The 17,203-nt window shown below is 34.4% G+C and overlaps 1 protein-coding gene across 1 annotated transcript in view; it reads left to right on the top strand.

Moving 5' to 3' along the window:
• The window catches only part of LOC139695164 (zwei Ig domain protein zig-8-like), a 593,972-nt gene that overhangs the window by 440,835 nt on the left and 135,934 nt on the right, over window positions 1-17,203 (top strand). Inside the window, exon 6 of the mRNA XM_071593824.1 lies at window positions 11,065-11,242. Coding sequence (XP_071449925.1) covers window positions 11,065-11,242 — 178 coding nt within the window. The remainder of the gene's footprint in view (window positions 1-11,064; window positions 11,243-17,203) is intronic.

Here is a 17,203-nt window from a genome sequence, read left to right as displayed (position 1 = left end):
TCCGCGGAAGCCTACATGGAGAATTCACATCTACATTCAATAATCATCTTCCCAGGTAACTTTTCAATTAACATTACATTGCTTTAACAAATTGGGGCACCTTGAAAATGCACCTGGATTCTGATCAATACTTTCTGATGAGGGCTAATAAAAATATGAAAGATAGGCTTGGTTTGGATACCATTAAAAAAATAGTTTAAATTTCCAAATTTAAATATATAGAGGCAATCTTTTTCAACCTCGTACATCCCTTGCAATAAAATGCTATGCAATAATTTCATCGGGAACAGGGTTTTGGCAGAAATAGATATTTAATTAAAATACTAGCTCATTGATGGTTTATTAATCCTTAAAGGAGAAATTATGAAATATAATACATGTTTGCAAAATAACCTATATTTTTGGTATTGGCTGGCGTAGCAACAAGTGAACATTAGTTAAATTAAGACACGGTGGTATTTCAGTCTCAAGAATATCTACAGTGAATTCTGTTTTATTAAAAAAAGATTTTAGAATATATTCACCCGACTCTTGTTCAATATAGTGCACTCAATTGCACAAAAGGATCATGCGACGGTGAAATGACATCTTAGAGCACCAAGTTGTTTCCTCGGATGCATAGTGCGAGTGTACATATAATTACACCTTTGGGCGAACTATACAAGCAAGACTCACATTGGCCAAGTTGACCTAAATAGTCCAAATATGTGATACGCTTCAGTATTAAAAATAGGGTGTCAAAATACTACATCCAATATGTGCTTAAAATACAGACAAACTATCACAACATTCCATTAAACACTAAAGAAAAAATATTTCCCCAAAATCTCATTTTTAATTTAAATTTAACCGGAGTTAAACTTGATTAATCACCAGCCGAAATCAGCACACTATATTTGTTAATAAGGCATCGCTAAACACGTCTAAACGTCGTAATACTCGCCGTCGTCGAGGTAGTAAAGGTTGAACGTTAAACGTAAGCAGATTACTCTAAAGCAAGGAAATAAGTACTGGGATTCTCATTTTAAATGAATAATATTATGATAAAATGATTATACACCCATATACGATTAATTATAAAAGCTATATATTTCCGTAGGTTTTTAGCTCTAAATTTCGTTCGCATAAAAATTAATTTTATGACAAAATTCCAGAAACTAGGCAGAGATGGTGGAGGACAACAAGATTTTCATAATTTTTTAATTAAATGTAAAACCACGAGGCAAATTATTTCATTCGGCAATGTATTTTTTTATTATTTTAAATGCCCCAAACTTTTTGAGATTCGCATTATAATCCAATAATTGGCGTTTCGATTGATGTTTAAATTCAAATGTTGCATTTTCCAATCATGTGATAATTTATTCCAATAAAAATAATTACAGAGAGTATTTCATAATTTCCACAGCTCCCTAGGGAATATTTAATCTGTATTTTTGATATTTTATATACATTTTTAGTCAAGCCTGATTACATCCGAAATACTAGCAGTACACATAAAAAGGATTTCATTCAAATAATTGTCGAAAGGAAGCCTAATGACCGATTCTTTTTGGTAACCTACTATTTTTTCATATACATGACTAAAATATAGTTAGACTTATGCGACAATCTGCAGAAAATTAAATCTTGTATGAATATGAATAGAGAGTTCAGCTTTGAAAATACCCACAAAGGCACTTGGTATAATTAATAAGGGTACTTTTTCTTTTATTGATAATATAAATGATGCATACTCAAAATTGAATTACTATTTTTATTTGTTAAAAACAATATGTTATCATCCGATTCAAGTTTATTTTCCGTATAACTGCATACATATATATATATGGTTCATTTAAAATACATTTAAATTTCTTTTGACTATTTACTTATACCTATAAAATTTCCTATCGATCCTGGGTAAATGAAGTTCACACAATCTCTAGAAATAAATTTTATTGCTGTTATGATTTAATAGGATCTTTATAATTTTGTGATTTATATATTTCACTTCGATTGGTTAGGACAAAACCCTTACTTAGCGGTTTATTGCTTCATAAACAAACAGTTCTTATTACATTGGACCGCTTTTCCATGCGCAATAGGTTGCCCATTTTTATTAATATTAACTATTTGCAGGTCAAATGTATCTTTTACCTAAGACCTGCACTGCGTAATACAGATTTCAATTGGTCACGAAATCACTATTCAGCTTAGACTTCTGGAGTTCGGAGGAGTAGGGCAGAACTAAACGATGAGCGTTCTGAGATACGAGGTACGGTCTTTCTATTTTATGCGCCTATGTTAAAGTTTAAATTGGGTTTTTCAGATCACCTATCTACGCTCAATCATGGCAAAGGAGAAGCAAAATTTTTCGCGGGAATTTAAATCGGATTGATGACTTCTCGTGACCCCTTTATCTAAATTCGGAAAAAGAAATACCGGAAACATTACGAATTTTTTCGCAGATCTCACGATCTCCAACAGAGAAATCAAAATTTTTATTTTAAATTTGATGTAACTTTGAGGACCCCTTGCTATGCCAATGCAGTACACCCTTAAGTCATTAGGCACTCTTTTCCAGGGCAAGACTGAATATTAATATTGTGTATGGTTACCCTTGAGCACGAAATACTAAAGCACAGAATTAATGCAATTACTATTGCCATCCGGTCATTATTTCGTGCGAAATATACAGCGAGGCAATAAACAGTTTACCTTAGATGGTGAGAATGGAAGCTTAGGAAATCCCACTGCGGATCATAGAACGAAATTGTTCGTCATACTTCTTTGAATCTCTTAACCATACAAAAATCTCCCCATGAAAAGAGTTTCCAAGTGAAATCATTGCTATTTTATGAACCTATTACTTTACTAAATGCTTGTCATTAGTATGGAAAATATGAGTGTTCACTTTACCGCATAATTAATCGAAGTTTTAATTCATAAAATTCAGCTTAAAAATATATGCGAAGATAAATAATGATGTTTTAGCATTTCATACTTTCCATTAATCAAAAAACGCAAAGAAAATGTATTTTAAAAAATCACAAAACTAACCTCTAAATACTATCCTGTATTTGCCTCTCAATATCAGTAGTGAAATTCTTTATTGTTTGCGTAAACAACTTTCTTTATATGTACTACCTGCTTATTTTCAATTTAGGCGAATTTTTACTAGTAATTTCTGGCATCTATAGTTTTTTTTGCCTGAATGCATGTTAAAACGTTTAACTAAATCATTGGGATAGTGAACTTTTGAAAATAAATTTACTATAAAATCTCAACAACAAAATGTTTAGCCCATATAGTTAATCTACCTTTGATCATTTGAGTATTAGTAGGAATACGTTTCGAAATGATTATTCACTAAAACAAAAAGATACCGCACTCAGCAATGTCTTGAAATCAACTCATCATTCTCTTACCAATATTTCAGAGACTAAATGAGCAGATAACATAAAAAATACTTATGGGATATTAAAATTGTTTAATTATTAGCCGTGGTGCATGTGGGGCCATAGATTTTACTGCTATTCTACAGTTAAGATTTCAACCTATGGTTTGGGCGTTTCTGATATGAAAATTTTGACCACTTATATTTTTACCAAATGGAATTGAAATAAATAAACCTATCTCGTAGGCTTAATTAGGAATTTTGAATTAGTTCTGAACAGCTACACTTAACCTAGCTAATAGTATTCTTGCCCTAATGAAAATCTGCTAAAGCACATGGAAATTCTAAATGCATTTATTTAAAATTCCGTATTGACAAAACCTAAAAAAAGTTTCGTTTTTATGAGGAAATTATATGATACGTTAAGATTCCTTAATTAAACACAAAATAATCCACGACAACAAAGAGTCGTATTGAATCAATTAAAAATTGATTTAAAGGAAAAAACGAATTCTTATTGAACGTCGGAAGTAGTCATTCTCGCCCATATATTGGAATTGAAGGCCTAAATATGTATCGAAAAACACTTTTCCATCGTTGTGAAGATTTACTATTGATTTGTAAGCCTTTATTAATCCTTAGAACGTATTGCTTCGGGCGTTTTATATAAGAGCCAAGTGTTAGGATTTTAAAGATTCTAAATTGCGTACTAAGAATACCATTTAAGCTAAGTGAATAAATATATCCTTATATCCTCTGTATTACATTTCAAACGTAATTTGAGTTATTTGGTGGTGAAATTGGCCTTAATCGATTACTAATATTAATCTGAAAATTAAACCTGCCTCAATAGTATACATCGTATACGGCAACTAAGGTTTACCTACTTACAACTACTACAGTATTTTATCTTCCAAATTTTCACCATTGTAATCTGTGAAAAACCATAGGGAAGTTGTAATAAAAATGTATTTCTATCCATAAAATTACAAAAAAGTAACCAAAGAGACGAATACTGCAGTATAACAAAATGAAAGACAGAAATCAATGATAGGCAACTCATGGGATGTTGGTACTTTATAGTAATCGACGTGATTCAAAAGAAATTTATCATTTATTCAATCGAGGCTTCCGTAATTAATTTGATTCCTAAAATAAGCCATAATGCCTTTAATTGATATTTTATCCATCAATGAGTTCAAAACCACCCCATAAATAATGGATAATTTAATATATTTCAATAGTTGCAACGTTACGAAGTCGGCTTGTTTGATAAATGAAACATATATATGGAAATGAACGTGAAATATTAATAAATAAACATTAAATTTACCAATACGTTAACATTTTTTCCACCGTTCCACGGATAATTTTAAACCGTACTCTAGAATTTTCTTCATGAACAGTGATTACTATTCAATTGCTTTCTTCATTATTTGACGCAATGTGGATGTTGTCCAACAGTAAATAATCGTGTAAAACTCTAATGCCTGTTCATCAATTAATTGCCTGCATTTTCTCACATGCGTCATTGCATTTTATCCTGAGAGCATAAATGGTCTTTCAGTCTATCGGAATTGAGACTAACAACCCCATCCTGAACACACTGGCAATGAATTCTCATGATACGTAAATTCTTCTTTTACAATAGAAAGGGAAAATCGTATTTCCATTATTATTTAGAGTCCAGTTTATTTTTCATTCCGAGAGAACATACCGTTTTTAGGTCGGGTACCAAACATCCACCTCCTTTACTCCTATCCAGTACATGGACGATTTTTACAAAATGCCCCTAAAACTCTTTCTCTCCGAACCTGAGGCAATCTAGCTTGGGAATAATGCATTCCCTTTGTGATATGGGCGTCCGATATTTTCGAAACGGAAGGATAATCATCTATTTCTACACGGAACAGCATTTTCCCCTTCGAAAATCTCCGTCGCAGGGATATAACAAAACGGGCGAAGAGAGAGAGAGAGGGGGGAGGGAGAGAATTCGACATTCACGGATTTGCGTTTCATTAAATCGAGGAGTGACGACCACGCTTTCGTTTTTGGAAAGCGGCAAGAAAGGACGTCCGCATGTACTCTCGAAAAGCGATCTGGACATAAAATAATAACCCACTCTTCCTCCTCATCCTCGACCATTCCAGTGCCGAATTTTGATCTGGCCCATTTAGTCGGAGAACCGGAAAATATTTCCCCAGCAAAAAAAGTGGACAAAACTGAACTGTTCTTTTAGGATCTCGAATCAACGCCAAAGAGAGAATCGATCGTGCGGAATAGGTCATGTGAGAAGCGGTTGAATAAATATCGGAGAAATACAAATCCTAATAACTTTATCGATACATCGAATGCCCATATTTCTAAAATTTATTAATTGCAATATCAACTTAAAATAATTTAAAAATTCGAGGATTAAAAGGGGGTAAACGTTGGCGTTAGGATACGGCATAATTAACGTTTTCCAATTGTGTAATCGATGGCGAGCCTTTCGATTTCATCGGCCTTTTGTTTCATATCTTCCATCAAATTATAAATTTTTTATATATATATATATCCCAGAATGAAATTTATTTAATTATGGATCAACTGTTGACTTCCTGGATGAAGGCGTATCCATCATCGCATTGATGGATCTCCGTTATTGCTGATGGAACACTCTTCTTATACATTTTAAGCATTAGGAAAATTGTCGGAACGATAAAAATAAAAAAGAAATACATAGAATCAGGTTTCCTAACAAATTATAACTAAAGTGATCTCCTTTACATTAAAATTCATAAAGAATTATTTATCAAACATTCGTACGGTTGCATGTGTAGATCATGCTAATAATTATGTCAAAGCAAAGAATCAAGGCAAAAATTTAAGCTATCCTGTTCAATGCAGATTCAGTAAGAGAGAGGGTAGTGGAAATGTGCCTCACTTAGTAGGAATAAGATAAACTCATTTCTCAATGCTATAAGCGGACTTTAAAGCATTTGAAACACGACTAATGAATTGTTATCCAAGCTGGGAAATCTTAGAATAAATTAAAGCATCAGAAAAATCTGGTGCAAACTATATAAGAACCAGCCATTAAAATTTGGAAGGAAGAACGGAAGATAATTTGAAGAGAAAATAAATGAAAGAGAAATGAATGAAACCTCTAGGCAGAACTTCTCAACGTATACTTGGAGAAATCAATAAAAATCAACCTAAGAAATACGTATGAAATAAATTATATGAATGTGAAGGAAACTGAAATGCTCTCTATTGCAGATCACCTCACATTAACAGCAGAAAATCGACAAGGCCTGCAATCATTATGGAGAACATTGGACCAAGCAGATATTTAAATTTCAAGGAAATAAAAAACATTCGAATTTGGAGGAGAGCATGTCCTGGCAGTTGCTGCTGCAAGAGAACATACAAGTAGAACAAGCCGAACCATTCACCTCTCTCTTTAGTGATATAACGCGGAAGCGAGGAAGAGATCGACGGATATCATGCATATTAGACCAAGCTAAGAAGACGTTTACCACGGAGAGGCCATGTTTGAAGAAGATTATAGTTTACCAACGAGAAAGCACTAGATATATAGAGCCGGAAAACATTCGTATGCAGTACGGTAATCCATGGATTAGAGATATAAATCTTTGGGATTACAAACTAGGAAAGAAGGAAAGCCTTCTAAACTTAATATTTGGGGCAAAAGATGATTAAATGCCGACAGAAAATAATAAATGGAAAAAACGCAGAAATATATAAAAGTAGAAAAAAGTGGATTACGATAAAGAAAAGAAAAATTAGTTACATTGGGAACGCCTTCAAACACGACCATTTTACTGGTAAGAAATACCCATCCAGGTACACTATAGGACAATTACACTAAATGTCAAATAGAGAGAATTTTTTCGTAGAAGACCTATACGTTGAAGGGAGTTTACATCAGAAGGAGAAGTGTGAAGGCCTGTATTAAATTCACTCGTAGATTGTGCACAAGTAGATAAAATCGACAAGTGAAAGATATAACCTGTGCCTTGAGCATACAATTTCTAGAAAAAGGGTAGAACTCCACTGTAGAAGTTAACTGTGTTCATCAGTAGCTCATAATCCTAGTCATTAAAAGTGCCATATTTCAAAAATTACTCATCGGTATTTTTTTATGTTTCCCCTAAGAGTGGTGACATTTAAATCCCATATTTTCGAGAATGCTTCCTTGTGTATCGTACTCGCCTAATTCAAATATCGCTTACGCCAATTATCTCGAAAGTAATACATCAAGCCTGTATAGATTACCTTTTCCTGACTATTCCATTTCATGCTTTCAAAATGCAACACTTGATGAATGATCCTAGAACTTTCTCCGTTGTGATTAATTATGATTCTTCTTTCTCCTACAACGAAAACTTTGAATTGCTTATAATAGTTGCATTCCACTGGATGAAAAACTTCACTTAAATACATGATCACTCGAACTCACTGCCTTCATACATTCTCATCCGCATCTCTTCACAATCCTAACATATATTTTCTTCTCTTTTTACTATATTGGTAGTGATAAAATAGTAATGGCCCTGTAAAAGTCATCTGCTTATGATTGCTTATGATACAACTTCACCCGCAGATCTTACTTGTCCAGTCAGATTCAATGAAAAAGATTATATCATTATTATAAACAACATGAAAAAAACATATATAAGTTCTCACCTACCATTTTCTCCCAAATGTGAAGTAATTGCATGTGTTTTTTTTACTTTTCAGCAGCTATGTCGTTGGTCGTCGAATAACACTTATGGCATTGACAGTTATCACACACAATAAAACGCAATTTTATTCAGTTCAGTGTATTTTTTTCAAATAGACATTGATAAATTAATTTAAATAAGCCATATTAATGGAAGTATATGCAAGAGAGGAGAAGTATTACTCAAAGTGCAGTTTTCAACAATTTTGGAACTACTCTATACGTTTACCATTGAATGAGCTTTTAAGTATATTAGTTTATATTATTTAGAGTTTACGTATTTTAAGGTAACTCCTCTATAACGGATTCAATTTCCTCACAGCGTAGCAGTTAGATGCCACTGTAGATCATCGCAACTGGCTGATGGAGAAATTCATCTGAGCCTTTCACGGAAAATCTTACCCTATGCAATATCAATGAAGAAATTCTTAACTCATGTAGCTAAGTTCATCAACCATCCTATCACCTGTTTTAAAGCGAAATGTATTCACTAGACCTTGACCTAAAAGAATATCGATATGGATTCAACCCTAAGGAAGTTTGTTTTCAGTTGGGAAATTTAGTGTTTAAAATATTATTTTAATAATAAGAATACTCGCAGACGCTTGGTATTACGAAAACTGGGAAACATCCTAGGAATTGATGCCCGTGAAAGTAATTTCTTTAGAAAAAATTTAATTAAAAGTCCAGATCATTAACGACCATCTGTGTGGGTCTAATGCGGGTCGACAGGTTGTTTGAGATGTGAAGAAGAAGTCATTTTTTTGCATGGGAATTCGCAAATAAATGCACCTAGAAAAAACAGGAATATCGTCCATCACGAGCGAGCGAACCTCAGTCGCCAAGTATCAGTGCTTACAAGATTAATAACCACTGGGAAATTCAAATCATTGTGCGCAGTTTAACCGGGAGGAAATGATAAATGGCTGAAAATCATCAGCAGTGAGGAAGCAAAAGGGGTGAGGAGTAGCATCAGGAAAGATAGCTGGGAAGGAATGACAAGGATGTTAGTCAATTTCGGGAGAGCGTGAATAACAGGCAAAACGGATAAATCTACGTTAGGCGTAATTAAGATCACCTTTAAAGTGAATCATGTTACTGATGGAATGGTAGCGTACATATTTGTGCTTGAAAAAATATTCTATTTTTAATATCTTCTCTTGAATGTAAGCATTGTGAAAGTACTTCTGACCCAATATTTTGGTAATTTTTTGCTATATTCAAAAGAGATCTATAAAATATAACTAATTCTCAATTATTAGTGCTACAACTTTAGCAGAAAAAAAAATTACCCATGCATAGCCTTAGCTTCTTTTACAATATCTAACACACTTAAAATCGATTAATGAATGATTCCTATTTGAAAAAAACACCCTAAAATTATTGAAAAACAAGACTTTTTCATTAACCATAAGACCTCTAAAACGATAGAATTTCTAGGAACAGAAAAAATAAATCAAGCATTCAAAATTTCAGCACCCGAGATGATTTTAAGTAAGAAAGAACAGTCATAGATCTCGTAAATATTGCAACAAACTGTATTTTTTACGTGTAGATTTGTGCCGTTTGCACACATGCCGAAATGGCCATGTGTGCAATCCACAAATGGCCATTTCGGGCAATATCAATGGGTAATCAAAATTTGCAGAGCTGTTATCATTATTTTTCACTATAAGGAAATTTAAAAAAATTGAAATGGAATGAAAATGGTGATTGAAACAATTGGAGCAAAGACACCTTCATCCCACGCATGTTCCATGATCAAAAAACGAAAAACTGTATACTTAGCCAAAATCAATTCAAAACATTTTCCTTTCTAGTCATCGTGAGCATTCCATGACAGACCAGTGTCCTATTAATTCCTAGAGTAAAATTTAAGAAAAATGGACGCTTATGAAAGAAAGAGGCTGATTATTGGGACCATGGATATTGATAGGAAATTTAAAAAATACTCTAGCGGTATATGTGAGCCTAAATTATTGCTTGAGAGCGCTTATAAATGGAAATTACTGCAATATTAATGGAGGTTTTAATGAGGCTTCTGAGGTAAGGATGTGATGCCAGTATTAAAGAGAAAGAAAGTACAGAGAAGAGGCGAGTGGCATGTACGTAATAAGGACTATTAGTTAAACGGTGGTTGGGGTTGATCATAAATTTTAAAGGCGAACTTTTCTTGATAACTATGTCTTTAACATACAATTGATTCGTAACTGTAATAAGAGGAAAAGTTTGATCACATTATCATTGTCAATCGTTAATTCTGAAAATTATGACATAACCGAAAAAATATTGATTTCGAAACTGCTAACAGATTTATTTTTTACCTCCGAATAATAAGGAAAATATGAAGAAATGTTGTTTGTTTTAGGCAATGGAAATGAATTAAGATTAAAATAAGAAAAAAAATACCTGTTCTATATTTTAAACAATGAAAATTTACCACTAAATGCACCAAAAATTCCATAAACCAACAATTTGTTTCGATTTATCACTAGGCACATCATTTATTAACTCTCACCATCCATCTAAAATCCATCCATAAAATTAAGTTGGAGAATATTCGTTTCAATCAGCGTTTTAAAATTTAACCAGAACTCACAAGCCATTTGTTAATTGGCCTTTCATCATATTTCACTAAAATATTCTTGTCTGTTTCCGTAAGTGTACGCAGTTTTTTCATTTTCTATACACGATTATCTGAACTTGGCCCCACGAATTAAAAAAATTATGTTTCATAATAGTATTACATTTTCTGATAACCTCCTTTCTAATCTGATATGTTTGTTTTTTTCAAAATGGATTTCCCCAAATTTTCTACAGCTCTACGTTCCGCGAAGAACAATTAGGCATAAAATTTCTTCACCGGAGAGCGATCACTGCCTTCCCCACTCCATCCTTCCTCTCTCACACAAAATGCAATCAGTCTAAAGTGGGCACTCTTCTCTGGCTTTTCCAGCTCCAGAGGTGCAGATCATCGACGAGCACGGGAGGCCGCTGTTCGAGAAGTACTACAAAGCAGACAGCACGATCCAGCTGACGTGCATCGTCCGGCACGTGTCGATGACCTCGTCCTACGTGACTTGGATCCATGGAGAGTCGGTGCTTAACTACGACACGACGAGGGGTGGGATCAGGTAAGACGATATGAGATAACGGTTGCATGACGCTAAAATTTGCCCTGCTTGTTTTTTTTAACTTTACTCCATGCAGGTCCAAAATAAGGTGGCATATGTTGAAGTTACCTTAAAATATGACGCGACTACCGCATTTAATTAATAATAAAATATGATATGCAAAAGAAAAACCTCGTATTACACAAAGGTTCTCTTTACTGTCTAGATGAAAACACCATTTCAGATGTGGTTGGTTGAGCTTGGATTCATCAGTTGAATTCCTTTCCTACATCATGAAATTCATTTTCAGACGTAGCTTTCCTTTCGTCCTACGTAACCGCAAACTTCTTTCATTTTCAAATTAAGGATAGGTGAAGAGTTTTACGATGTAATCAGCAGTCATATTTCACTTGGATATGTTTTTATTTAAGAGTAATATTATCTCCTGAGTTAATTAAGGCATCAAACTATATGATTGATTTGGAAAATATGATAAGAATTAAATGGTTGAAAAAATATAACCTTAATTTCTATGTATTTATATAAATTAGTTCGATAAAATTTAAGATGGATGCTTCAAAAATTAAATCGTAAGGTAACACTCGGCACTTCATCCTATCTTGTTGCAAAATAGATAGAATAGGATCTATTTCATCATGTTTAGATTTACTATTTATTAGGATAAGAGTGCTTACCATATTTCTACATCTACATTATATCCCACAAGCCGCCGCAAGGGTGTGTGGCGGGGGGTGTTAGGTCACCTACAATAAAAAAGAACAAAAATACATGCGAAATCAACACATCAATGCAAACCTAGACCTACAACGGCGTATAAATTCATGCATAAACCCCTTACAAGCATGTAAATACATAAACTTTCAACAAACAAACAATTGGACCTTAGGATGCAGTACAAATTTATTCAATAACGTTTAAGCCAGAATTTGAAAAGTAAGAAGGTGAAATCCCACTACCACATGGACATGCAACATACAATGGTCAATATATGAGCTACGGGAACAGAGTACCCATTTTCGAACCATTTAAGCAATAAATAACTTTTTACTATCTCCATAAGGACTCGTTTACGCTACCATAGCTATACTGTTCTCCTCACAAATCGTCTAAGAATCCACCAGCTAGCTGTACCCAGTTAGATGGTATGAAGAATAAAAACGCGAAGCCCTTAAGAAGGAAGTAATCTATGGCAAGCAGTTGAATGTTTGCCCAATAAAGGATGCAAAAAACCCAACCGTTTTTAGTGATGATGATGAAAGAATTTAAAATGAGACGCTTCTGACGATTACTTAGCAGAGAACCATAACATAATTAAAATCCTGTGCAATCATTGAATCTAATTCTCATGACTGAAATATAAAAGTATTACTATTAATGACACTAGTCAATGACGTTAAATATATATGGTATTTCATTGCGTAGATAACACCACTTTGTCGAATAAGATGGCCATGCAACAGTAATATCGATTGAATAATCAGAATGACGATATGTAGACGTATTCGTGAGATTGAGAAAACCATGACTGCGGCGGGTAAGGTTTTTACCTTACCTTCCTTTCAATTATTCATGAATTTGACTTCTCTCTCTCTCTCTTCATGAAAAAAGATGTAGAACCCTGTCCTGAATTTTCATCAAGCTTTTAAATTACTTCATTTGCCGACGGCCGTTTGGCCGGAAATTTCATGACTTCTCAAATCTATCGATACCATGCAATGCTGAAATATCATATCGATTGATTCCGACATGACAAAAAATAAGTGTCAGCACAGCTGCTTTAATGGACAAAAGCCTATCACAATAGGGAATATCTATATCTCAGGAATATTATTTAAGATGAAACTTATAGTTTTATAAGAGGATGCTTTAAGATCACTGGTCACTTTGGGCAAAGCAAATATTTTTCATATGTTAGCAGCTAGTTGAATATTATTAACACGTGAGAAATTATTTTTCATTTCTAGGATGCTTATTTTGATATCATAAATTATTATTAGATAGTAAAATATTTTAAGGCAGGTTTTGCACCGACAGAGACTGAAAAATTGTAGAATACTTGTCTCATGTAACGAAATGCAACCGTTCACTGGTACGTTAATTGCCTTAATGCATTCTTCCTAAATTCTTCAAACTAATTTTCTTATTTTATTCCGCTCACATACCTCTGCTTTTTTTCATATCCCCTCCTCGCTACCCTAACATTCTCCCCATCACTGTATTCAACATTCCATTGCAAATGAAAGTGTTCTGTATCCACCTTTGGAGCCTTCTATGGATATCTGCCACCAATTCCCTCTCCTCCCCCACAACGCCTAAAACTTCTTCATTTGCTTTGGACCCATTTCACTTTTTCCGTCCCTCTCCACTCCCATATTTTAAAAGCTTTCAATAATGCCTATTATCTTACATCAACGATAATGTATCCATGCCGCACAAAACTACTCTCTATGTCAAAATTTTAAGGAGCCTTTATTAGAATCCTCACTCACCGTCCCTGTCATAAATTCTTTCCTACTTTATAAATTGGTGTGATCCATTCAGTATATGTTTTCTTATGTCCTAGCATCGCTTCAAAAAAGGTGGTAATTGATAACAGGAAATTTCAATAGATACATAAGGATAATGGTCTTTGAAAGATTTAGAGCGAAGCGTCCGTCTTCTATTTTCAACGACCGGGCTTCAAGAAAAAATGGTATTTTTGGAAGCTTCTAAATTTTGAGTACAGAATGAGATATTAAAAAATGAAGCAAAATATGAATAGGTACGTAACATGAGCATACGGTGGGAAATTCAACCGTTTCCGCTTCTAAATAGGCCTCTGATCTACGCCTCTCGTCTTACCTTAACGGCAACGATTCCGCGCCGTAAAAAAACACGCTTTATGTATAGGTTTTCACTAATATTTTTGCAACGCCCTTTCTCAATATTCCCACCGTCAATTCCCTTGCAAAAGGTTCCTCGTATAAAGAAATTATTCTTCTTTTATACACACAACTTCAAAAATGTTGGCCAAAAACATACCTGAGGCAGGTAAACTGTTCCACCAGCTTCATTTAAGACCTCGTATTTTTATAATTAACTCATTTTTCCAATTTCTCGAAAACCTTAAAAGCTTTGTTTTGTTCACAAAAAATGTTCATTGCATACATTTCATTGATATTTTAAATCTAGTGTTCATATTAATACTGGAAAGGATTAACAACGATTTGATTTGAAATGGGATGTTGAATATTGTGATAGAGAAGAGAACTTTGGCTAAACAAGGGAGGGAAGGAATAGGATAGGCATATTTAACGGGATCAAGGGAGACAAGAAGTATTTTAAATGGAGGAGAGACTTACTGATTTCAAGTTGTTTTTCTGTTTAGAAAAGACAAGTAAAAACACTGTGTACAGCTTTATAGGCTGTATCATATAAGGTACTGGTTATCCCTATCCTAGAATACTCCTCCATAGTATGGGATCCATATGAGGTGGGTCATATTAAAAAGATAGAAAAAGTTCAAAGAAAGGCAGCAAGATATGTACTCAGAAGGTAAAAAAGAACAGAAAGTGTCACGGAAATGTTAGATGTACTGAAATAGAAGAGTTTGAAAAATAGAAGAAAAAGGTGTAGGTTCGGCGCGATGCATTGAATTGTTAAAAAAGGATGAAGCGTGGGAAGATTTATGGCAAGGGATAGAAAAGCCTAACTTTAAGAGAAAAAGCGACCATAGTTTCAAAATAAAAATAAGGACGCAAAAAACAAATTAAAAAAATACTCTTTTTATAATAGAACCATAATTGATTAGAACCAGCTGCCTGGAGGATTGTTTGAGCCCTTTCCATCCAATTTTAGAAGTTTTAAGTATAAATGTAAAGCAGCCACTGGGTAATAAACTTCATTGTAGTTATTAAAATATTGTTCGTGTGTGATGTGGACGGCATTTTGTATGTGATGTGGAAGTTTGTTTGTATATGATGTGGAAGCGTCATTGTATGTAAAAATATTTGTTCTCTAATCTGTTTTTATAGTGCGTGTATATATGTAATATTCGTTGTAAGGGTTATCTTTTACCAAACTTGACCGTTGCCACCAGGAAAATTACGTAATTGCAACGTAACTGTAAAATAATAATAAAATAATAATAATACATTCCAAACCTACCTAGACCGGTAAAATTTCAAATAATAATAATTAATACATCTACTGTTTTTGCACCTCTCTTGGGGTAGATTTAAATCAGGCAGATTATATCACTTAAAATTACGACTAATCAAATTTTCAAACAATTTAAGTATTAAATAACTTTTTAATATCTCCATAAGGACTCGAGGACTCATAAGGACTTGCGCTACCATAGCTATACTGTTTTCCTTGCAAATCGCCTAAGAATCCACCAGCTAGCCCAGGACTTTTTCAAAAACCCAATTAAGTAAACTGACCGAGTGTACGAAGAACAAGTGAGTGAGACTAGGCGCGTAAAAGAGCTTGAAAACGATTTATGACTATGAAATTGAGAATGATTAAGGCAAGCGTTTGATCACAGAATGACGATTAAAGTTCACGAAAATCAGGCTCCATTTCAGGATTTCCCGCAAAAATGATAATCTGCACGAGTTAACTCAAGGATTTTATTAAAATAATAACGAACAAAGCGTGTCAAATCCATTTGATTTTCTGAATAGTTTTACGTTACGTAGTTTGAAATGATAGCTTTTTATTATTATGTTTGATCAATATTCGTCCCATTTCGGTAATTTGATAGTCTCTTATTTTATTTGCTTTAAATTCAATGAATATAAAATTAAATGGGATTAAAAAAATTGGAGAATATGACTCCTTCCCATGACATGGGACATGGCATTTTTTCATTATCCCGTAATCCGTGATTCCAGAAAAGGAAACTTATTTCCCCTCTCCTGCGAATCTAACGCTGCCGTACCTGCTAAGTACATTCCCTAACTGTCGCGCGAACATTTTAATTAATTAATCCCCAGAGAAAAGCATTTGACTTACTTGCTGTGGTTTGGGCTTTGTTCAGAATCTCATCTACCCGAGCGAAACCCGAGGGAATAGAATTTCAAATAGAGGGGGATCAGGGATGCAGTGTGGCGGAGGAAAATAGAACTCTAAAAGTTTTTACCCACGATTGTGTTGCAACTCTATACTTACGCCACACAGGAACTGCGGATGACAGGAGCTTCCGAACAAAGCCTTTTCCAATCTTAGTCTATTCCTGGCCCGTTTTGCAACCCCTCCGTCTACATATATTTATATTCCGAGATGCGCCGGTGATGAGAGGAAAAGATTTTGAGGAAGAAGTGAAGAAGAGGACGCGTGGAAAGTACTTCTAGGAAGCTCATTCATGTCGCCCAGGAGGCGACATAGCGCTAGGGTCCCACTTTCAGAGGGGAGAGGCGCATCGAATATGGAGGGCATTTCAAGCATATGTGGGAATGGCCACGGGCCCTGGAAGTCTGGTTTCCCTGGAATCACTCGTACTCTGCGTTATTGTTTGCGCACTGTGTTCGGGTAGGTTCATACGTAGAGCCAGCAGTGTTGAGAGACGGGTGGAAAATTCACAGTCCACGGACGCTGTGTGCGCCGTACCGAAGGCGATGAAGTAATTGAGCAACCAAGAAATAGTGGCGCAAAATAATATCAGCATTTCTTATCCCGCGGTCACATTTCCGAGGCATCCCTAGACTACACATCAATACCTCACGGCACACCGTGAAAATTCCCAGTGCATGATAGGTAAAAACATAGGTAATTCACATATATAAATTACTCATTGCTATGTTAATGAAGGCATTCGGCGATCAAGAGAAAGAATTTATTCCCTAAAGTGGGTCGTTTCATTATAAAATTCACTTCGTGATACTATCATTAGTGCGGTATTTAGAGAATGAGGAAACTTGGCTGGAAGATGATCCTTGTATACACCATAGAATACGACGAGAGAAGATATCTAAATGT

This window comes from Hetaerina americana, unplaced genomic scaffold (genome assembly GCF_022747635.1).
Source record: "Hetaerina americana unplaced genomic scaffold, ioHetAmer1.1.p SCAF_6, whole genome shotgun sequence".
Classification (NCBI taxonomy): domain Eukaryota; kingdom Metazoa; phylum Arthropoda; class Insecta; order Odonata; family Calopterygidae; genus Hetaerina; species Hetaerina americana.
The sequence above is the reverse complement of the archived record's forward strand: the minus strand, read 5'-3'. Positions and strand labels throughout refer to the sequence as shown.